The 23,435-nt window shown below is 40.4% G+C and overlaps 2 protein-coding genes across 8 annotated transcripts in view; one reads left to right on the forward strand and one right to left on the reverse strand.

Annotated features, from left to right (window-relative positions):
* Positions 1–9,330, forward strand: part of EHF (ETS homologous factor) — a 39,380-nt gene extending 30,050 nt beyond the window's left edge. For both annotated transcript variants that reach the window (XM_073347939.2, XM_073347938.2), the window contains 3 exons: positions 1,602–1,661; positions 3,030–3,225; positions 4,087–9,330. In XM_073347939.2, coding sequence (XP_073204040.1) covers positions 1,602–1,661; positions 3,030–3,225; positions 4,087–4,186 — 356 coding nt within the window. In that variant the 3' untranslated portion in view covers positions 4,187–9,330. The remainder of the gene's footprint in view (positions 1–1,601; positions 1,662–3,029; positions 3,226–4,086) is intronic.
* The window catches only part of APIP (APAF1 interacting protein), a 106,750-nt gene that overhangs the window by 7,256 nt on the left and 76,059 nt on the right, over positions 1–23,435 (reverse strand). For 2 of the 6 annotated variants that reach the window (XR_013635941.1, XR_013635936.1), the window contains 3 exons: positions 17,222–17,292; positions 11,715–12,855; positions 3,047–3,165 (listed from right to left, as the gene is read on the reverse strand). The gene's annotated coding sequence lies outside the window, so the exon portion shown is untranslated. Of the gene's footprint in view, positions 1–2,990; positions 3,166–11,714; positions 12,856–17,085; positions 17,293–23,435 lie in introns of those variants that run through there. The other 4 variants (XR_012159390.2, XR_012159389.2, XR_013635937.1 and 1 more) reach the window with 3 other exon arrangements.

Below are 23,435 nucleotides of genomic sequence, written 5' to 3' on the forward strand. Positions count from 1 at the left end.
TATCAGATTTAAAACAGGGTAGGCAGGGACTGTCCTCTCTTCCCTGAGTAGAGCTGAGCAAAAGCTTGGGTGAAAAAAATGTTTCACAGATACAAAAATGCAAAATTGGGTTAACCGAAACCATTCACAAATTTAGACCCATTTTGGCAAATTGTTTTGGTCAGAATGTTTTTTTCCAAAAATGTCAGAAAGGGTTCATTTCAGCATTTATGAAATGAAACATTTTGCCTTTGTTTTGGGAAATTTTAAAAATAATTTAAAATGTATTAAAAACACTCAACATTGAAATTAATTTTTTTGAACATTTTGGTTCACTAAAAATTTCACAACACTTTCACCCAGGCTGACCTGAAATGATTTTTTTTTTCAATATTTCAGGCCTGCACCCAGACCTAATATTCAGTTTTTTGGAGAACCTTACTTTTGAGTTCATATTTCCAATTGATGTAGAGTACAGTATGTCTGTAAATATTTTTGCACCCATTTTTTTACATGCAATTATTGCAGATGCATGTGCAAATCAGGCAAGATTTTATGCAAATAGATATTTACATTAAGTCATTTGCACATGTAAATTCCTGCTTTCTATGCAAAATTATGGTAATTGTGAATACTTAGCCACTGGAAAAACATGCATGGGTCTTAAGCATTTATGGAATTCAGGCACTAAATATCCTGCAGAGCAAGCGCAAGAGGGACTTATAATTAAAATTGTCTCATAGACCTTGTGAAAGTTCTCAGCCTGATTATAAGAAACCTTTTGTGTTAATGTCAGTAATAGATTCAGATTTTGTTAATTTCCAAGAAGATGACTACTAAACACAGAAATATCATCTTCTAGCTAGGTGATAAGAAATGAATAAATACGACTTCTTTATTCTTAGTTTCTGAGGAATGGCTTAGCTAGAAATCTGATGCCTTTTAAGAGTGTTTACAGGCAAAAATGTTGCACTGATGAGAAGCAGCATATTCTTGTGGCTTATAGCTGTAAAAATAAAATATATGTGCCCAGGTGTCAAAAATTCCTAACAACACTGGCTTGAGTTCTGGGACTACTCGGCTTGTATTTATTTTCTTAAGAACAATGCCTTGTCAGATAATTCTGCATTTAGGCAGGTGGGTGTACATTACATTTGTACCAGTACATACAATTCACATTAGATCATCTATAGAACAACAAACAAACAATCAAACAAACAAAAAAGCCCCCAAAGTTACATGCTACAGCAAAGTCTGGGCCATAATGGGAGAATTCTGGATTGCTTTTATAGATATGATCCTCTTATTTTTCACTCTGACATACATGGTGCAAGGGACATGGGGTGAGGTATTTGTTAATCTAATTAACATTTCCAGAGTCAACTCTATACCTCTGTATTTGTCCTTTATTCATCAATGATCTCTTTGTGATGTGTAGCCTGGCTGATTAAAATATAACTCAGAAAGCAAAAATATCTCTCTGGATTACTCATTTACTTTTTGAAAGCTGATTATCTTTAAAACAGGCACTTATTCATTTTTGAGGTTATGTTTTAATCTGCTAGTCAACAGAAAACCTTTAGCCAAGTTTATTAGAATGGTTTCATTTTCATCCTCTGCAGAGTCTTCAGATGAGAAAAAAACACAAGATCATCCCCCAAAGTCCCACACCAAGAAGCACAGTAAGTCAACTGCTTATGGCAACACTGGTGGCTTGATTAACGGCCCAGAGACAGTATAAGCTTAGGTTCAAGTTTTGGGAAGGAAGGAAGCAATAAAAAAAAAAAAAAAAGAGCCCAGTTTCAAAGCATATGGGTCAAATGGAGCTACACTGATTTACACCAGCTGAGGACCTGACCAACTGTTTCTCTCTGTTATACTTTGCTCCCATTGTTTGAGTTGGCTTTGTCCAGGGTAGAGTAGAGGTTCCAAATAATGCTCTAATCAATAAGGACCTTTCAGAAACACAGAATTAGATGAATGTTTACTGTGTCCTCCTTTAAAACATGATTGCTGTGTTGAAAAGAAGTTAGGAGATGCCTTGGCCACCAGAACGAACTCCTCTCTGAGAAATTCAATCCTTGCAATGCCCTGGGCTTGTCCCTCCACTAAGGAAGGATTCATTATCCACATCCACTATGGAGATTTAAGGGAAGGTTACACCATGGTTGTGCAAATATTTCCATCCAAATATTTCGGCAAATGAGTCATGAAAATCTCCTCCTTAGTCTTTAGTAGGGGAGAACGCCACAGCTTTCTGGGCAAATCACTCCAAGTGCTCTTCCTTCCTGAATGGGTATAAGTGCCAAAAGTCATGGTGTAGAAGGATTAAGCAACAGAGCAGTGGTCTGAGGTATGTGGCTTCAACAGGGTACACACTTGATAGGATTAATGCAAAGAGCTGGGCTTTGAAATATGAAATAAAGACTGGCTTAGGCGCCATTTCTCTGTGTTGCATGCAAGTTTCTGAGGGTGAGTCGGTGCAGTATTTTGCTGCAACCTTACTGAGATATGCAAATCTGTGAGGAGCTATTCTGAAGATAACCTCAATTTGAGAAATGTCAAGATTACTGCTTTATGCAGTGTAGTTGTAGCTGTGTTGGTCCCCGAATATGAGAGACACAAGGTGGGTGAGGTACAATCTTTTTTTGGACCAACTTCTATTGGTGACAGAGACAAGCTTTTTACCTTGAATGGTCCCTTAGACTATGTGCTAAGTACTTATGCTAAACAATCTGTCCCACCTTGCATTTAGCTGAGACGCTTAGAGTACCTTTCCCAGACCTGAAGAAGAGCTCTGAGTGGCTCGAAAGCTTGCCTCTCTCACTATCAGAAGTTGGTCAAATAAAAGGTATTACCTCACCCACCTTGCCTCTTAGATTACTGCTTTACACATCTCAGACAACATACATGGAAGTCTGGAGGCATAGTCAGATTATGGTTTCTTGGCAGACAAGTCATTTTCTGTGAGCAACCTACCATACGAAAATAAAACAAAAACAAAAAAATACCCCAGAGAAAGTCTTTCTGTTTCTTCCATCTTCTTTCAGATCCTCGAGGAACTCACCTCTGGGAATTTATCAGAGATATTCTCCTGAATTCAGAGAAGAACCCAGGATTAATAAAGTGGGAAGACCGATCTGAAGGTGTCTTCAGGTTCTTAAAATCTGAGGCGGTGGCTCAGCTCTGGGGAAAGAAGAAAAACAATAGCAGCATGACTTATGAGAAACTCAGCCGGGCCATGAGGTAGCATGAGTTGAGAAAACATGAATCCTCAAATAATTAAAGAGATATTGCATCCATTTGGAATTTTGTTTATTTTAAAAAATTAGTTAAAAGCAGTTTCATTGGCTACACCTGCCATCTGAGTTCCCTTATTGATTTTGAGGCAGTTATAAATACATTTTCTTATTTTTTAAAGTGTTTTTGTCTCCCTTGTTGCTGTGTGAACAAGCCACACAAACAGGTGAAACTAACTGATATAGAAGGTAAAACACAAAAGGTAAAACTCACCCCTCTGCAAAGGAACCAGCTCAAGGACTTGTCACTGCTAAACCCAAACGGTTTAATTTGGGCCTAAGCAATGCCTAAGCACTATTGCCAACCTGAACATAAGTCAAGCCCACCAAAATAATAAGACTGGCTTAAGAATCATGGGATCCTTTTGATTTTCACATTTTCAAACTTTTCTTCACACCCAGTAGGGCTAGAAACTTCTTTTTTGTTGTAAATGAAAGCTGAGATTCTTACCTGATCACGGGATTCCAGAAGCTGGCATTTTTACAGAAATGTCAAATATCATGAAACTTGCAATACAATTGCAAGAGTTGGCAACACTGAATAAGCTATGAGCTGGTGCTCTGAAAAGTGGCAGAGTCTACCAAGGTGCAGTCAAATGTATAAACTAAAACGAAGTAAAATAAAAAAGAGATAAGATGTTTTCTCTAATCTCTTTCAGTCACAATAACCTTAGATATTATTTGTAATAATAGTAGGTAAAACATGTTCAGTTACAAGTGTGATTTCTTAGTTGACAGTGTCCCTTAATGACTATTCTCAGCTCCAATGTCTAGTATCAAATCTATTTCTGTGTTTTTCTTTTGACAGATACTATTACAAAAGAGAAATACTGGAGCGTGTGGATGGCCGGAGATTAGTCTATAAATTTGGAAAGAATGCCGGTGGCTGGAGAGAAAATGAGAATTGAAGATGTCAACAAAAACAGCAGCAAAATCTTCTGGATGTAAATATTTCAAAGACTATTCCCTTCTATTTATGTACCAAAATGAGGGAAAAAAAACTACTTCTAACAGGAAGAAGGAACACTATCATTGGTGTCAAAATTATTTTAGTTGAAGTATGTCCTGTATGGGGAAAAAATGTACACAGTTTTCTGTGATATATGGTAACTATGATTGTGATTAATTTTCCCATTTTATGAAGTTTTTTTTTTATATAGTGTAGGAGTAATGTGATTTATGACAATGCTGTGAGTCATGCAAATAAAGGGGGGAATCATGGGGCATTACGTATTTTTATGAGTAAAATAATTTAAAATAAGGCAGCCTGTGAAAAATAATGATTTCCAATGTTGCTTATCTTTGTAAGAGGACTCCCGGGTGATTGTTCAGTTCAGATCATATTATTTCAACTGTGGATACCTGTGGAGTATGAAGTAACATACGACTGCATGCATGAGGCTGAAAAGCATCTGCCTCATGTAGCTATCCCACAACAGCTGAACATGCTGGAGCATGTTAGTACACTTAAAAAGTGAACTTTGAGTGGATAACATAGTAAGCATCTCTGAGCCATGTGGTGGTTTTAATAGATTCCTAGGCCAGAAGGGACCATTGTGATCACTTAGTCTGACCTCCTGTATAACACAGGCCATAAAACTTCCCCAAAATAATTCTTAGAGCAGATCTTTTAGAGAAATACCCAATCTTGATTTAAAAATTGTCAGTGATGGAAAATCCACCACAACCCTTGGTAAATTATTCTAGTGGTTAATTACACTCACTATTAAAAATGTACACCTTATTTCCAGTCTGAATTTGTCTAGCTTCAATTTCCAGCCACTGGATTCTGTTATACTTTCCCTTTCAAGAGAGCCCATTATTAAATGTTTGTTCCTTGTGGAGATACTTATAGAAGCAAATGTTCCATAATCACCTGGGTTGTAATTTTGTTGTCCAATAACAAGTGTTCCATCTCTCCTATCAATTTCTGAGTATCTTAACATTTGGCTGGCCTCCCTTTGCTTCAGTTACTTCAGATGCTGGGTTTATCTTCAGTTAGTTTATGATAGTAACAGTAGTGAACTGCAGGGAAAGCATTGTGTGACTATGTGCATTTCTTTGGAGAACTTATAATAGCTCTTATATTGGTTAGGACTGGATCCTGCAAGGTGCTAAAGTACTTCCTGCCTGGTGCTGAATGCCCTCTATCTTCATTAATGCCAGCAAGCACGCAGCATGTCCCATGATAAGGGCCCTAGATTTTTTTCCTACTTTGAGGTGGACTGCTAGGCTGACATAGCCTCAAGGATCAAAAGCCATAAAAAAAAGACACATCTAACAGGCAAACTTATTTAAAGGAAACAACTGTTCAAATTGCAGATGCATCAAAGGTTACCGTATCCAACTAGAAATAGAGAAAAATGTTTTCCAGTGGTGGTTTAAAACATTTGAGAGCATATGGGAGAAACTGGAGAGGGATTAGACAAGCATTGAGGGTGGGCTGGTGGGAACAGTGCAAGGCAGAAAAGCTAACTTGGTGGTGAATGAGTGCAGGGAGGGAGTCGTAATTTCTTTAAATTAAGGCCCGCTGTTCCCTCTGGCAGGCAAAAGTTCACCTGAGAAGGAGCTTCCAGAACACTGCCAAGGAATGCAAAGCACCATTGCACTTACTCTATGATTTCACCCAGTATTTCCCAAACACTGTTAGCAAGGGAGCGTCTACTTTTTTGTAATATCTGTCACTTCTTCCTGTGATTCTCAGTTGGATGAAAAACTCTCTCTACACATTGTAATAATTAGAAACGAGCTCATACCAATCATATTCAGATTGGGGAAGTTCAGGTCTGGGTTTGTAGTTTTGACCCTTCTCTCGTGGCAATCATGCCGTACAGGGAATGAGCATGCACTTCGAGCTCTCATTTGCTCTTGGTTAAAATCTCTTCCTTAACACATCAAACATTTCAGAATGCAGGGAAGTAAAAAAAGTGGAGGCAGCCCTGTATCATGGCATTGGAAACAGAAGGGATGCTGAGGATCAGGATTTTGTAAAAGGGTGAGGTTAGGATCCAATCTGAGATGATGATGGAGGAAGTAAGAAACTGAGATAGATTCTAATTAACTTTTTTTTAGGGGTGGGTATATTGCAAAAAAAAAAAAAAAAAAGGTCAACGATGAGAGTCAGAGGCTGTACAAAAAAACATAACAAAACAAAAAACAGTGAGACAAGAATGCTACCACAGCTATGTTAATGTAGAAGCAAGAGCTATCGGGAAAATAGCAGGAAAATTATTAAGGTTACATCTGCCCGGGCAATATCTGTCTCCCTGGGCATCCATTGGGTCCAAATCCAAACATGCTTGAAACCCAACAGGGTTGAGCCTGAGGTACTAGTTCTGCAGGTTTCTAGTTTGAAGGGAAGAAGGCTGTAAAAGAATATAGAGTTGAAACCCAGAGTTAAGGGAGGATCAATAGAAAAGGCACTAAAATGTGCTTACCAACACCCTACAGAAAACACAAGAGCCCAGTTTGTTACCTGTATGCACAGGATACATCAAACCATTACACCACCTCCTGCACAGTGCATGCCAGAGCTGTCAATATCAATTATCTGTACATGTTTCAGAGTAACAGCCGTGTTAGTCTGTATTCGCAAAAAGAAAAGGAGGACTTGTGGCACCTTAGAGACTAACCAATTTATTAGAGCATAAGCTTTCGTGAGCTACAGCTCACTTCTTCAGATGCATATCGTGGAAACTGCAGCAGGCTTTATATATACACAGAGAATATGAAAAAATACCTATTCCCACCCCACTGTCCTGCTGGTAATAGCTTATCTAAAGTGATTTCCAGCACAAATCCAGGTTTTCTCACCCTCCACCCCCCCACACAAATTCACTCTCCTGCGAGAAACTGCTGAATTGGAATTCATTTGCAAATTGGATACTATTAATTTAGGCTTAAATAGAGACTTGGAGTGGCTAAGTCATTATGCAAGGTAGCCTGTTTCCTCTTGTTTTTTCCTACCCCCCCCCCCCAGATGTTCTGGTTTAACTTGGATTTTAACTTGAAGAGTGGTCAGTTTGGATGAGCTATTACCAGCAGGAGAGTGAGTTTGTGTGTGTATGGGGGTGGGGGGGATGTGAGAACCTGGATTTATGCAGGAAATAGCCCAGCTTAATTGTCATGCACATTGTGTAAAGAGTTATCACTTTGGATGGGCTATCACCAGCAGGAGAGTGAATTTGTGTGGGGGGGTGGAGGGTGAGAAAACCTGGATTTGTGCTGGAAATCACTTTAGATAAGCTATTACCAGCAGGACAGTGGGGTGGGAATAGGTATTGTTTCATATTCTCTGTGTATATATAAAGCCTGCTGCAGTTTCCACGATATGCATCTGAAGAAGTGAGCTGTAGCTCACGAAAGCTTATGCTCTAATAAATTGGTTAGTCTCTAAGGTGCCACAAGTCCTCCTTTTCTTTTATCTGTACATGGCAATTTTTACTTTTCATTAGTTGGGTGGAGAGAAGTTCGTCTTATTTACAAAATTGGGTCATAAAACTTCAAAGCAATTTTTTTCTAAACATATTTTTTTTTCTAACTGGGCATTTCTCCTAGCATTATTTGCTTTTGCTCAGTTCATTCATTTCCTCTTTGTTTTTTAGCTTGATTGGTTGCATTCTGTCCTTTTTATCATCATATGTGGTCTGAATAGCTATAGATACTAGGCTATCAAATCAGAATGATACCTTCAGTGTATAAAATGCATGTGCCAGAAACCTTCAATGTTACTTTCTGACATCTCCTTCATGCTTTTTGTCCTCCATGTCTCCAATGCAATCTTTAGACAAGAGACACTTTGGGTGAAAACCTGACCACACTGAAGTCAATGGTATAATTACTATTGACTTTGATGGGGGGGTCAGGATTTCATTCATTTTGGAGGCATAAAGAAGTGGTAGGTAAGGTGTTGGTAGCAATATAATTATTGTTCTCTGCCTCAGGTTAACATAGATCTCATGGCAACCGAATGTAATAATATCCTGGAGTAATGCTGCTTTGCACCAGACCTCAAGGGAAACAACAATGAGATTGCAATATACATTTGTCACCCCTTCCATGGCACTGAATTTATTATTTAGCAGCAGCTAAACCTATCTGGGGAGTCTTTAGGGTTCTATATAGCAAAACACATGAACTATTAAAATAAAACAAATATTTTAAAAAGCTGACCTTTGCTTGGAGATGTATTGTATAAAATTTAGGGAGCAATTTCTCCTGAGCTGCAATCTAGTCCTCCATTGGAATTTTTACCAATAGGTGAGAATCATGCAAGCAAAATTTTCCACTGTTCAACTTGTCATTTGAGAGTGGAAACTTGTCATTTGACTTTGCAACTGCACAGATTTAGAAAGGAAGCCATCTGACATTTGCTGTTTTACAAATGTCAGCCTTTGCCTAACACAGATAAAGTGAATTTCTTAAGACTGATTCCTGCCATGTACAAATGCAACCACGCAAAGGTGAACCATTTTAACCAGTCCTACCCAAAGCGAGATAATGAAGATATGAATGTTTATATAAATTGCTATTTAAAGAAAAAGCATTTCTGAGATTGCTCTTTTTACTTTGTATTGCAAAGAGCTGAGCAGTCACTTTTTAAAAAGATGTATATTTTAGGTTAGCAGCAGCAGAACTGCTAACACCATATGTATAGATTTTTATTGTATCATAATTTTTCATATGTACAAAACTCTATAGGAAAAAGTAATTATACTATATTTATATAGCTGCATGCAAATCAGTAATGTCAAAAGTGGTGTTAACATCAACAATCACTCTTAGGATATATTTTCTGTAGATAAGTAGAGCAAGTTTCTTAAAGAAACATCCTGAGAGCTTTATGTATGTTGGTGAAATATATAGACATGAAAATGCTTAGTTAAATTTTCATCTCTCTCTTCATCAAATTGCATAATCTCAGCTTCCCTTTCACTCCATCTTCAGTGTTTAAATATGGAAAAATAGATGTTATCAGGTATTTTGGTGTTTCTATTCATATTATATGTAGCATAGAAGTGCCACACAGTTCTAAACACTTTCTATGTTAAATGGATGTTATTAAATAAAAAAACTGAAACAAGTTTGCAGATGAATGTTTATTTCAGTGCTTTTTAAACTTTGAGAATAAGTAAAAATAAGACAAAATTTCCCACTAACAGTGAAAGAAGTGATATATTCAGTATCTGAAATTTACAAAGATGATGGCTCCACCTACAATAGTGCATTCTTTATTAAGTCATATGTTTTCAAACTGTGGTCCATATCCCATACTAATCTCTGGAGCACTTGCTGCTGATCTGAGGAAAGCCAGTTGCTTACATTGGACTGCTTCTCCTTGTGTTCAGCTGCTAAACTTCACTCAGGCCCCAGTTCAGTACAGATCTTAAGCATATGGTTAACTTTATGTGTCATTAGGATTTTGCAAAATGCTTAAGTGCTTGGCTGAATAAGGATGAGATTACTCATAAGCATGTCCTTAACATTAAGCATACATACTTTGCTGAATCAAGACAACTAAAACATATTAAATACTTTCCTCATATTATTTTTCCATTTAATAACTGTGATTGCTGCAAGAATATGTAAAACTTGTATTTCAAGCAGGAAAAGCACTTTCCTACCACATTAGTGATGTCATGATTGATCCACAGCCAATACAGCACCTCTCATGCTTGTTGTTTGCACTTCTCAATTCCTAAATGATTCTTGTGGATCTTCCATAGCATTTCTTTTCAGAGGCTCATTGGAATAAAAACCTTATTTCCCTTGAAAAATTACCCCATCTATCACAATAAGTTCATGTCTGCATTTCCAGTAGTCTCTTATACTTGGAGAGCAACTGCTTATTTCTTCAGGCCACCCTTTAATTATCACTTCTTTAAGGATCCCCAATGATTCATCTTTCTCCATTACCTTTCTTATTTGTTGCAGTTTCCTGTTAGCTACGGGAATAGACTTCATAATCAGATCTACATAGGCTTGCATCTCTGTCTCTAAAGTCTTCTCTAGTTTTGTGAGAGCCCCTGCTCTGGAAAGAATATCTGCAATGAATATGAATTTACCGGGTGTGTAGGTCACAACCAAATCATACTTTTGCAACTTTATCATCATTCTTTGAATCCTTAAGATACAGTTGTTTAGCAGTTTCCTAAATAACGCTATCAGGGGCTTGTGGTCTCTTTCAACTTCCACTGTCTGGCCATAAATATACTGTTTGAATCTCCCAGGCAAACAATATTCCTAAAAGCTCTTTCTCAATCTGTGTGTATCTGGTTTCTGCCTCAGTCAGTGATTTGGATGCATATGCCACTGGCTGACAACAATCTTCATTCTTCTGTAAAATCACTGCACCTAAACAAGACGGTGAAGCATCTCCTAAGATTATAATAGGCCTTCCTGGTACATAAAACTTCAACACTAGCTCTAATAGTTGCTGTTTTAAACCCTCCCATGATTTCTCCTGTTCTGTACCCCAATACCATTCATTTTTATTCTCTAGCAGCTTTTTGAAAGCTGCTGCTTTGGTAGATAGATTAGATATGAATTTTCCAAGGTAATTAACCATTACCAGGAATTGTTGAACATCAGTCTTGGACTGGGGACATGGCATCATTTAAAGGGCAAAATCTTCCTCTTATCAGGTTTTACACCTTCATTGGAAATAATGTCCACAACAAAAGTCAGTTCTGTAACCCCTAACACACATTTCTCCCTATTTAGTTTGATGTTTGCAGCTTTAGTTGCACACAGGACTTCCCAAGGTCTATGACCATGCTCCTCTTTCATTGAGCCCCAGATGATGATGTCATCTATTGAGGTGTCAACACCATTAATATGTTCATGCATCATACGTATGGTTTTGCGGTACACTTCTGGTGCTGAAGCTATGCCAAAGGGTAAGCATAAGTGTGACGTTCCCCTGTGGTGTTATCTGGATTGGTGATCTGCTAGGCCACTCCAATCCTTGACTCTGGGAGCCAGCCTTACCCTGCTCGGCTGTGAAAACCCCCACTCCCTGGCTGTTCACGCACAGCCTCTGGCATGTAAGCTGCTCCCAGCTACTTACAAGCGAATGACACTAGCCAATATCTCCGGTCCCAGACACAACCCTAGAACCTCCATCTTGCAGTGTCCAGTTATGCCTGCTGGACGCTGCAAGCTAATATGAGTTCATCAATTTAACAAAGAAATTTATATGTACCAGGCTTGTTATCCCAAGGAGAGCCTCTGACCTGCTTCAAATCAAACACACTGCGTCAGGGAGAATAAACAAACAGATTTATTAACTATAAAGATAGATTTTAAGTGATTATAAGTCAAAGCATAACAAGTCAGAGTGGTTACCAAAATAAAATAAAATAAAATATAAGCATGCAGTCTAAACTCTCAACCCTATTAGACTGGGCAGCAACTAGATTAAGCAGTTTTTCTCACCTCACTGGATATTGCAGTCCTTAATATACAGGTTTGTTCCTTAAACCCGGGCCAATCTCCTGTGTTGGAGTCTTTTCTTCTCAGTGTCCTGGTTGCTTGCAGCAGAGGTGGGGGCAGGAGAAGGGCCCAGTATGTGTCCACTCTGCCTGTTTTATACTCTCAGTCCATGTGCTTGTAGAACACAAGTCCAGGCATGTCTGGGGGGCATTGCTGAGTCTCTCCAAGCAAGGTTGAGCAATTCCCCTGGTGTGGCCTCATTCAGGTGAGTCATCGCATTGTAGCTCCCTTGCTGGACAATGGCTGTTGATGGGTTGACACCCAGATGTTGGTTACTTTCCTTGCTATTGCCTCTGGGGAGCTAATATGTGGCTGATTCCCCAATTTACAGCATGTTTTTGTGACCACCATAGAACACAATTCTCATACTTTCATATGCATTAATGATATACATATATGGATAGAGAAATGACTTTCAGCAGATCATGACCTTTCCCCTGATACCTTACAAGGCATGCTTTATATGTAAGATCACGATTATTTGAAAATGAGGAATATGGGGGTTACAGTACGCTCCCCCAAGGCACAGAATGTCACAGTAAGAATCTGTGTCTTCCAAATGGGGTATTAAACTTTGAGCTTTCTTCAGCTAATTTTAGCTGCCAAAAGCCTGAGGATGCATCCAATTTACTGAAATAGCGAGCATTTGCAAATTGAGCCATAATTTCTTCTCTGGCTGGTAGTTTGAAATATTCTCTTTTTTTATAGCCGTTTTGAGTTCTCTGGTATCTAAGCATATGCATAGCTGGCCGTTACTTTTCTCCATAATGACTAGGGAGCTTACCCATTCTGTTGGTTCCTCAGTTTTTTGTATTACTTCTGAAACTCAACACTCATAGATCTCAGGTGATTTACAGAGGAAGGTAGGTATCATTATCCCATTTTACAGATGTGGAAACAAGGGCACAGGGAGGTGAAACACAACTTACCGAAGGGACAGTGGCAAAGCTGGGAATAGAGACCAGGCCCGCTAAGCACCGGAGCATATAGGCTCAATTTACCTCAGAGGGCGAAGACTGGATGACACCAAACTCAGAACCTGGTAGGGGCTGCTTGTCCTGTTTCCTCCGAGGAGCCTCCACAGCTGGGAAATTGTAAGATACATCTTATTTTTTTCCCAGCATGACAATGGAGCCTCATAACCATCTTGATGCAGTTCTGCATCTTGCCTCTCTTGATGCACTTATCCATCATCAATCCCTTATCTTTCCATTTCCACATATGGGGTGAGATACTTGCTCCAGCCCCTTTATGCTGTGTAAAAGGGCGGGAGCAGTATAAAAGGGTTCTAAAAGCCCTAATTCTGGCTATGAGAGGAATCCTCCAACATCAGCACTGAGGAAGACAGCCATCCTCACTTTGCAAGCCTTGGTGTAGGGGGTGTAACAGGGGCAGGGCTGGGAGTGGAAGGGGCATGCCAAAGGCATGACTGCATCAAGCAGTGCTGTGGCTCATAGGGTAGGCTCAGGAGGATGCTGTAATTTAGGCTCCCAGAGCTGCCTAAGTTAGGGTGAGGGCTTCTCCAGCCCTTGGAGCACCTCGGGATCTGAAGGGCACAAAGGTAGCTAAAAGCCACCATAGACTCCCCCCTCCTCCTGAGCTGCAAGTTTGGTGCTGCACCTTTTAGAAGTGCCAGCTAGAATCTTGCCCACGACTTCTAATATGCTGTGAAATGAGTTTTGTTGTCTCGGTCCAGTTTCCTGTGGAGAAGAGCCCAATCCACAAAGAACGCTACCACAGTTGGCACTCCTTGACTAGCTCAGCAGAGACGTCACGGGCATAATGAGGCCATGGAATCTGGACTGTTCTTGCATCTATGGCGGTGATTCCTCCAGGCAGGATGAGGCACTATTGTACCTTTAAAGACATAACCCTACACTGGGGGAACATGAAACACAATGCTGCAGCTGGAGTTCTGCAGTGTGCACTCCCCCACAAGCTTTGCCACTTTACTGGTTAGTGTAGGGGTGTGTCAAACCCTGACTCCACTTCTTCACACTACTTCCTTCCTCCTTTGGGGTGGGTAGGAACCCTAGCAGTTCTTGCAAAGAAAGCAGTTGCTTTCAAGGACTGTTGCTTGCCCTCTGCAGCTAACCCCTTGTGTCACCTTTCAGGGGCTAGGCACAATCTAGCCTTTTAGTTTTATTCTAGCTCTGCAAGGGGCAAAGCAGTCTGGTTTGGGCTTTGAATTTGAACACCTCATTAGGCAGGTTTAGGTTTACAAACCATAACCAAAACCTGAGGCTGTTCAGATAAAGTTTGGAGTAAAGGGATGATTGGACAAAAGGTTCTGTTTTTGTCCTACCTCTGTTAAGAATCCATTACTTGTCTCCTGCATATGAAGAGACGAGACACCTGTGGAGTGCATGCTCTATTTTCAATTACCCCCAAAAACCAATATCAAAGTGCTAGAAGGAACAAGATGATGGTCATGCCATCACACATACACTGCAGACTGTGTTATTTATACTCTCCCAAACCCTTCCTTTTCATATAAAGCCATAAACAGAAAGTTCTATTATTTTGGAAAGGGGAAAAAATGTCTTTGAATTTCAAATCCCAGTGTTACAGCTAAACAGCCTCGGCCAAGTGTTATGAATCTGGTCAGTTCATGATTTCCTGTTTTAGTAGTACATAAATTCTGCTCTAACAGAGATGTGAGGCAATCTCTCAGCCTTCAAGTATCTTTCTAGGGATCCATTATCATCTCTGTCTCCAAATAATCCTCTTCTTTCCTTGTGCACATTTGGAAGATGCCATGCATCACCAATCAGAGGCAATTACATCTGTCTGATATCAATGTTCTCATGCAAAACCTGAGTTCAACATATTGGAATAATCTTACTACACAAAACAATTACAAATCCAGATGATTAGCCTGTTAGTCATGCCAGATTATTTCAGAATTCATGCATAAAACATTACAGTACATCCAGATTGAAATCTGAAATTGATGTAGCTGATAGGAAAGTGCATTCTACCCAGATACACATGGAATGTTCAGCAGCAGGCAAGCACCCCAGTGAGGCTAATTGCTACCCTTTCCCATCTCTTTTCTGGTGATTTAGATGATGCTTTCAAGGGGAATTGGTTACAAAAGAAGATTGGCAGTATGGAATGCAGGAGGTTTCCTCTGTTTAGTCTTAAAAGAGAGATAGCAAGGGTGGGCACTGTAAAATTTCCCTACCCATGTAGTGCTTCTAGGTCATGGAGTCATTTGCACCTTAGTCTCTCTGTTGATGTTGGCAAGAAGGCCACCAGATAAGACCAGTTTCAAGGAGATAGTGTGTCAACTATCTATATTGTCTGGAAGTGTATTATGACTATGTACAGCCAACTACACGTAAGGTTGGCAATACAACACGTAAGGGGATATCTGCCCACATGTGTCTGAGGTGTGTAAAACATCAAAAAGGGAAAGGCTTTATTTAGGGTGTTTCCAACAGGTACAAATAGGAGTATGGAGATTAAATTAAGGCAAGGAAAACGATGAAGGGTGAATATTGGGAATGACTTCCAGAGAGTGAAATCTATTATATCAGCTCTTCTCAAATTCTGGTAGGTGTACTGCTGGTGGTACATGGGCTACAATCATATTGCACGCAGGCTGGTTTACACTATATTCCAGGGATTGGCAACCTTTGGCACGCGGCCCATCAGGAAAATCTGCTGGCGGGCCAGGACAGTTTGTTTACCTGCAGCATCCACAGGTTCGGCCGATCGCAGCTCCCACTTGCCGCAGTTCATCATTCCAGGCTAATGGGGGCTGCGGGAAGCGATGCAGGCCAAGGGATGTGCTGGCCACCGCTTCCCGCAGCCCCCATTGGCCTGGAATGGTGAACCGCGGCTAGTGTGCCAAAGGTTACAGATCCCTGCTATATTATCAGCCATTATAACTGCAAGAATTGAAATTACGGTGGTGGTATGCCTAGGTTATGAGTTTTAGATGTTGCACACTAGGTCTTAAAGTCTGAGAATTGCCAAGAAAAGTAAAGGAGACCCCATTATTAGAGACAAATAGGCAATTGCAGATTCCACTAAGGTCAATGGGAGCTGTGATTACTAAGCACCTCTGAAAATCAGGTTGGAAAAAGCACTAGCAAATATAGTGTAAGTAACAATCTCGCACTAGCAGAGTAACAGACTAGATATGATAGGTTTTTCCCATCTCTACAATATATGGTCATGAATGAACATGTTCACTTGATTTTCTGGTTTTCTGAATTGGCCTGTGGTCAACCCACTTGACAACAATCTCTAGTCCCTCATCTATCAAAGAGCTTGCTTGAAAAAGCAAAGAAACCACGAGCAGAATGGATAATCGCAACACTCATAACATCTAGGTTATATCAAAGACAATTTCCCCTCACATTTATGTCATGTTTTAAGGCAACTGGCTAATCAGCTTATTAAAATGGGAACTTCGGTGAGTCACTGGAATCCTTTATTGAATCTTGGGTGTTGATAACCAACACTGGCAGTAATTCACCGGTTTCATACACAGCTGTCTGCCTTGTCAGGGAAAGGGTTCTTAGATTTTGAAAATGTTGCAGATTTTTTCCTGTGCACTGACTGATTACAGTCTACATATTGTAGTGCTGAATGCAAGAAAGGAACCAGATAGAAGAAAAACCTCTCTTTTTGCTATGTTAGTGTAGTGTAAAACCTGGAGATTTCATCCTATTAATTATCAGAGGGGTAGCCATGTTAGACTCCTTGCTGTTTTTGTGGATACAGACTGGTGGCACCTTAAAGACTAACAGATTTATTTGGGCTTAAGCTTTCATGGGTAAAAAACCCACTTCTTCGTGCATCAGAAGAAGTGGGTTTTTTACCCACGAAAGTTTATGCCCAAATAAATCTGTTAATCTTTAAGTTGCCACCAGACTCCTCATCCCATTAATGTGGAAATCATGGCATCTAGAAATGGTGTTAGTGCCGAATACTTATTTTAACTCCATGGAGGCAGCATTTCCTCTGTGGGTAACAATAACTGTGTATCTTGTTGAGTCTCTACTTTGCAGTTCCCTAGACAGTGGTTTGCACAGAACAATGACTTCTCTTTCTGGAAAGAGACACTGGATTCATTGTGTGTGTAATGTTCTTGGTGCCTGATCTAAAACCATTGCCATCAATAAGAGTTTTGCCACTGACTTCAGTGGGAGCAGGATCCAGCCCATAATCTCTTATTTACTAGAACATCTTGCTGCTGCTATCCACAGGGTAAATTTTCATAGTCAAAGTAGGTGGATTTATGAAAACATAGAAGCCATCCTATATATAGACAGAGACACATATTTAGTACAGACACCAATCACCACACATTTTTGTTTACTTAGTATTTGAAAAAATGTTCATCAGAGTTAATCTGAAATTGTTTGTGTGTTCAGGTAATGTGAGAAAAATTTGCTTGACTGACACCAGATGAGATTCTAGTATTGGCTTCTTACCCTTGCTTGTGTGTTTTCTTCTGTTTATCCTTTTACTTTTGCTGTCTCTCTCTCTCCTTTTGCTTCAGTGACTAAAGAGAGGACAGAAAAATTTCAGTCAGTATAGTATATAATATAATTGATGTCCAAATTAACTACTATGCAATTTTTAGATATCTGCGCAGCCATTTAGTTCTACACTGTTGCTGTCAAAATAAAGCCCCTAATGTAAACATAATTCATGCAATCAGGAATGAACATGAGAAAGGCACTATTTAACTGCTCTAAAGCATATGCATGTCATTGAATGTCAAGATGAAGTGAAAAGGAAAGTGAAGGTGACTGTTTACCCCTCCTGCTGGCTGCACAGTAGGCTTGATTTCATTCTTCTCAAAGCATCCCAACTGTCAAGTCTAGCCTTGCATCTTTGCAGTGATGGGGATTAAACAGCTTCCCTTAGCAGCTTGTTTTATTGTCCGATTACACTTAGAGGTTTATGTTTTACAGTATTTAATCAAACTATCCCTTTCTTTAGCTTAAAATTATACCTTCTTGCTCTATTCCTGTTACCTAGTGAATGCTACTGCCACTTCTTTCCACATTACAACGACCATCTTCTCCCTGTGTAACACTTTGCTATGTATGTTCTGGTAACCTGTTACCATTGGTCTTCAATTGTCATTTTCCTAAGCTAAATTCTACGGGTAGTCACACATGTGCCAATCCAGAGTAACTCCTGTGACTAGCCTAAGTTCAGATTCTGACCCAACATCTTGTAACCTCTTCTAACAGGTTATTTTTTTCATGAGATATCTCACAGTGAGCTTCACAACCCACCCACCATCACCACACACACATACCAGGACAAGTGGGTAGAATAGCTGTGTGAATCCAGCACACTTTGAAGTCAATGAGAGTTTTGTCTGAGTTTACAGATCTGAAGACGGGAGGCCAAAACCAAACTAACAGAAAACAAACAAACAGTCCCCTTTAAGAAGGCGTCCAAATCAACCCCAGCCAGCAGAGTTCCTAGTTCTCTAATTGTTCTAGGAGGCAGACAGGTTTTCTCCCTTTCCCCTAAGCATCAGGTCAGGGAAGGAGCAGCTTAATCTAGTTCATAAGGTCCCTGCCTCAGAGCCTTGAGTCAAACCAATCAAATTATAATCAGAAAACAGTTTTTAAGACTCAGGCCAGACTAGTGTCCTAGGGCCTGCAACCCATAGCAGCCAGCATGGCCTCTAGTCCCTTCTTGCTCAGCTTCCTTTTCCAGACAGGGGCTGGGTGCACCTTCATTGCACCCAGGCTGTTTTGGCCATAAGATGTCCCTTAAAGGGGTAATATGGTCCACCACAGTAAGTAAACTGCAGCATCAGGCCCTTTACCAATTAGTGCAAGTTTACTGAGGTTTCACAGGCATGAAAGAGGTGCAAAGGTGATATCTAATTCCTATGGGCTAGATTGTCCCCTGGTCTTATTCATACAAAGAAGTGAGGAAGAGTCAGTCTTCCCACATCTCCTCTTTGGCCAAATAGGGTGCAGGAGTGGTGCACAGTGTCAGGTCATCGTCTCTACAGGCTCCCTCCTACAAACCAGTGGAGAGACTGAAGGGCAAGAAAAGGTGATGAGCCTTCATTGTGTCCCTCCCAATGCCTGACTGGCAAATGGAGCAGGGTCAGTGGAAATGGGGAAGTGAGCTGCCCTCTTTTGAGAGATACAGTAAGTTACTTCTTTCCAGGAGAAAAGAGGAACAGGGAAGGAAATATCACTCAGACTCAGTTCCTTCACAGGGCTCCTTCTGAGATCCAGCAGCTACAAACAACCCCTTGCTCAACAACCCCTTTTGGTCTAGCCCTATATATGCAGCATAGAATCATAGAATATCAGGGTTGGAAGGGACCTCAGGAGGTCATCTAGTCCAACCCCCTGCTCAAAAGCAGGACCAATCCCCAATTAAATCATCCCACCCAGGGCTTTGTCAAGCCCTGACCTTAAAAACTTCTAAGGAAGGAGATTCTACCACCTCTCTAGGTAACGCATTCCAGTGTTTCACCACCCTCCTAGTGAAAAAGTTTTTCCTAATATCCAATCTAAACCTCCCCCACTGCAACTTGAGACCATTACTCCTTGTCCTGTCCTCTTCTACCACTGAGAATAGTCTAGAACCATCCTCTCTGGAACCACCTCTCAGGTAGTTGAAAGCAGCTATCAAATCCCCCCTCATTCTTCTCTTCCGTAGACTAAACAATCCCAGTTCCCTCAGCCTCTCCTCATAAGTCATGTATTCCAGACCCCTAATCATTTTTGTTGCCCTTCGCTGGACTCTCTCCAATTTATCCACATCCCAAAACTGGACACAGTACTCCAGATGAGGCCTCACCAATGTCGAATAGAGGGGGACGATCACGTCCCTTGATCTGCTCGCTATGCCCCTACTTATACATTCCAAAATGCCATTGGCCTTCTTGGCAACAAGGGCACACTGCTGACTCATATCCAGCTTCTCGTCCACTGTCACCCCTAGGTCCTTTTCCGCAGAACTGCTGCCTAGCCATTCGGTCCCTAGTCTGTAGCTGTGCATTGGGTTCTTCCGTCCTAAGTGCAGGACCCTGCACTTATCCTTATTGAACCTCATCAGATTTCTTTTGGCCCAATCCTCCAATTTGTCTAGGTCCCTCTGTATCCTATCCCTGCCCTCCAGCGTATCTACCACTCCTCCCAGTTTAGTATCATCCGCAAATTTGCTGAGAGTGCAATCCACACCATCCTCCAGATCATTTATGAAGATATTGAACAAAACCGGCCCCAGGACCGACCCCGGGGCACTCCACTTGACACCGGCTGCCAACTAGACATGGAGCCATTGATCACTACCCGTTGAGCCCGACAATCTAGCCACCTTTCTACCCACCTTATAGTGCATTCATCCAGCCCATACTTCTTTAACTTGCTGACAAGAATACTGTGGGAGACCGTGTCAAAAGCTTTGCTAAAGTCAAGAAACAATACATCTACTGCTTTCCCTTCATCCACAGAACCAGTAATCTCATCATAGAAGGCGATTAGATTAGTCAGGCATGACCTTCCCTTGGTGAATCCATGCTGGCTGTTCCTGATCACTTTCCTCTCATGCAAGTGCTTCAGGATTGATTCTTTGAGGACCTGCTCCATGATTTTTCCAGGGACTGAGGTGAGGCTGACTGGCCTGTAGTTCCCAGGATCCTCCTTCTTTCCTTTTTTAAAGATTGGCACTACATTAGCCTTTTTCCAGTCATCCGGGACTTCCCCCGTTTGCCACAGCAAAGGCTGTGGCTCTTTGCTTTGGCTCTATATTACCTGAAAGATGTTGAGCTATCTCAACTGCAGCATGTTACCCTAGGCCACATAGTAAAAATATTCATTATTCTATAGCTGCCCTCCGTTGCAGCTAAACAGGCAGCTGCACTGATGATGCATTGCAAAGGGAGAAGCAGCACTAGAAGAGTTAAGTCTCTTATGTTAACACAGAATTTATCAGAGCAATTATCCCATTTACCATTTACAACAAAAGCATAAATCATAACCATGAACTGGATCATTATCAGTATGTCAGAAAGCAGCCTTGTGCCTGTACATGCTAATAGTTTTCCAGAGAAAGGCTGTTGCCTTCCCTGTAGTATACAGAATTATCTATCAGTGCAGTCCAGCATGGATGTTCTGAAATTCTTACTCCTATTTTCCCAAGGTCAGTACTGCTTGTTATGCTTTTATTAGCTGGATTTAGACAATAAACTGAAAGTGGAAGGTTTCATTCCTTGCCATTACTGGATTTGCATGCAAACAATTTCTGAATAGATCCTGCTTCTGGCAGACAGGGTGGTACATTACTGACCAATGGGTGTGTCTTTGTACCTCTTTGGGGTGTGTTATGTTGATTCCTCTTATGAAATGTTATGTTGATATCTGGGGTGTTAAGTACACAGGAATCTATTTACTGAACAAGATTAGACAGCTGGTATGTATCTGGCAGGGACCAACATCTGATACTTCAGTGGAAGGAGAATCGCCCACCCCACAGCAACTCTTCCATTGCACAATGTTATACAACAGCAAGAAATCTTTCTTGTCCCGTGAACTGAATTTATAATTTGCCAGGACATGTGAAATGTGAGAAATACAGCATAGGTGATGCCATGTTTTACATTCCCGCATCTCTCTCTCAAGTATAGTTTCCTGAAGCTGATACTGAGATAGACAGAGAGTCCCTACCTCACACTGAACGTAATATCTTACTTCACAAGTATCCCATTGAAATCAATGGACTGACTTGCTGTATAAGGTGCTACTCAGCATGAGTGAAGCTATCACACTCTGGTCTGCCATATTGACCTGTTACAATACAATGGGTTAGCAATATTGTTAAGCATATTGATATCTAAGCAACCAGAACTCAGAAGAGGTTGTTACAGCATCTACACATCTGTAATTGCCTGGTGGAAGATGCTATTCTGTATGCGTGCTGTACAGCTCAGAAGGAATGCCATAGCAATGAGTGTCACTAAACTGTTATATGTAGATATCTAGCTGTGATTCTCATGGTGAAGGTTTAAACAACACATCTTCCATGAGGATTAGTATCTCAGCCCTTTTTGGGTATAGTAAATTTACAGGGATTATCATTGTAGTCTCTTTAAACTATAACCGATTCTCACTTTTCTATTTTATTATATAGAATTATTTTCTTTTACATTCTGCACTAGTAAAGATGAAGTTAAACCTTTATGAAAGAGGACACATATAACCAAAAAACTAGATAGCTCAGGGTGTGGATAATGGGTTATGAAGCTATCAACCAGTTCCAATTTGGGGCCAGCTGATTGTGAAAATCATTATCATTTCATAATGCATGTGAAATAGTTTTACAGTTTGGGATTGAAGGAGTAGAGTGACTGAATTGCCCATTTAGCCCTAAGGGTTAGACCTGTTAGCAGGATAGGAAAATTGTTGCTCCTGCTAGGTGTTCCTTCCTGTGCATGTGGCCTTAAACTAAAGAAGGAAAAGATAAAAAATAAACGTTAGTCTTTTTAAAAGGTAACCTGTATCTTTTATAGATAATATGCTGTAAGTATAGCTGGCCAGAGAACAATTCTGTTTCATGATAAATTGTGAGATTTTGAATTTTGTTTTATATTGGCATGGAAACAAAACCTTTCAAATGTTTTTGCAAAGTAGAATTGTATTGAAACATCAGTTTTCAGATCCAAAAGGCCAGGTTTTCAGTTCACATCTCTCTCTCTGACCAGAGAGTCCACCCTGGATCTCAGAAACCTTCCCCTCAAAAATTTCATTGGAATGGACATGTTTCCAACAAAACAGCATATTTTGATGAAAAAAGTTTCATCAAAATGTTCCAACCAGCTCTAGCTACACGTTTTTACAATTGCAAGTACACTATTGTGCTTTGAGCTCACGTGCATTTTCAAGTACTTGGCTTTAATCTTTGTGAAAAGCTCATGAGTCTGTTTTCACTGTATGCTTTTTAAAGCACTCTGGCATCGTGACGGATCTATGTCATTTAAATGATAGTATGTGCAAAAGCCAAAAGGGATTATGGAGGAAGAAATGGAGACTCAGTCATTTGGACCTACCTTTGGATTTGTTTGTGCTAAACAAGCCCATCTCACCTGTTTGATTAATATTTTTTGTTTACTTTCTCACTAACATAGGTGATAAAAATAGATCAATGCTTTTAAACTAAACTAATTGGAGCTGTGATTAGCACTTGAAGCTGGTGGGAATTATAGTACATCAGGCAGTACCTACACCCTCAGGAGGTCATCCACTGCAAATACCAGCTGCTCTGTTGGAGGCTAGAAAGAAGCTTTTCCTAGCTATGCCTCCACTTACAGTAGTATCTGTGCACCTCACAATCTTTAGTGCGTTCATCTTCACAACACCACTGAGGCAGGGAAGTTCTACCATCCCCAATTGCAGATGGGGAACTAAGGCATAGAGAAGCTAAGTGACTTGCCCAAGGTCACAAAGTATGTAGCAGAGCAGGAACTTCACTCTAGGTCTTCCACATTCTAGGCTAGAGCCTAACTATTGGCCCATCCTTCCTTTCCTTTCCCTGTGGGCCTGGTATTTAAAAAAACCAACCAACCAACCAACCATCTAATGCAGAGTGTCTCACCACAGCTGGTCAGCAAATGTGTAAAAGATATCCGTAAAAGCAAAATAAAAGTTTTCATCTTTATCA

The sequence above is a fragment of the Lepidochelys kempii genome, chromosome 6 (genome assembly GCF_965140285.1).
Source record: "Lepidochelys kempii isolate rLepKem1 chromosome 6, rLepKem1.hap1, whole genome shotgun sequence".
NCBI lineage: Eukaryota > Metazoa > Chordata > Testudines > Cheloniidae > Lepidochelys > Lepidochelys kempii.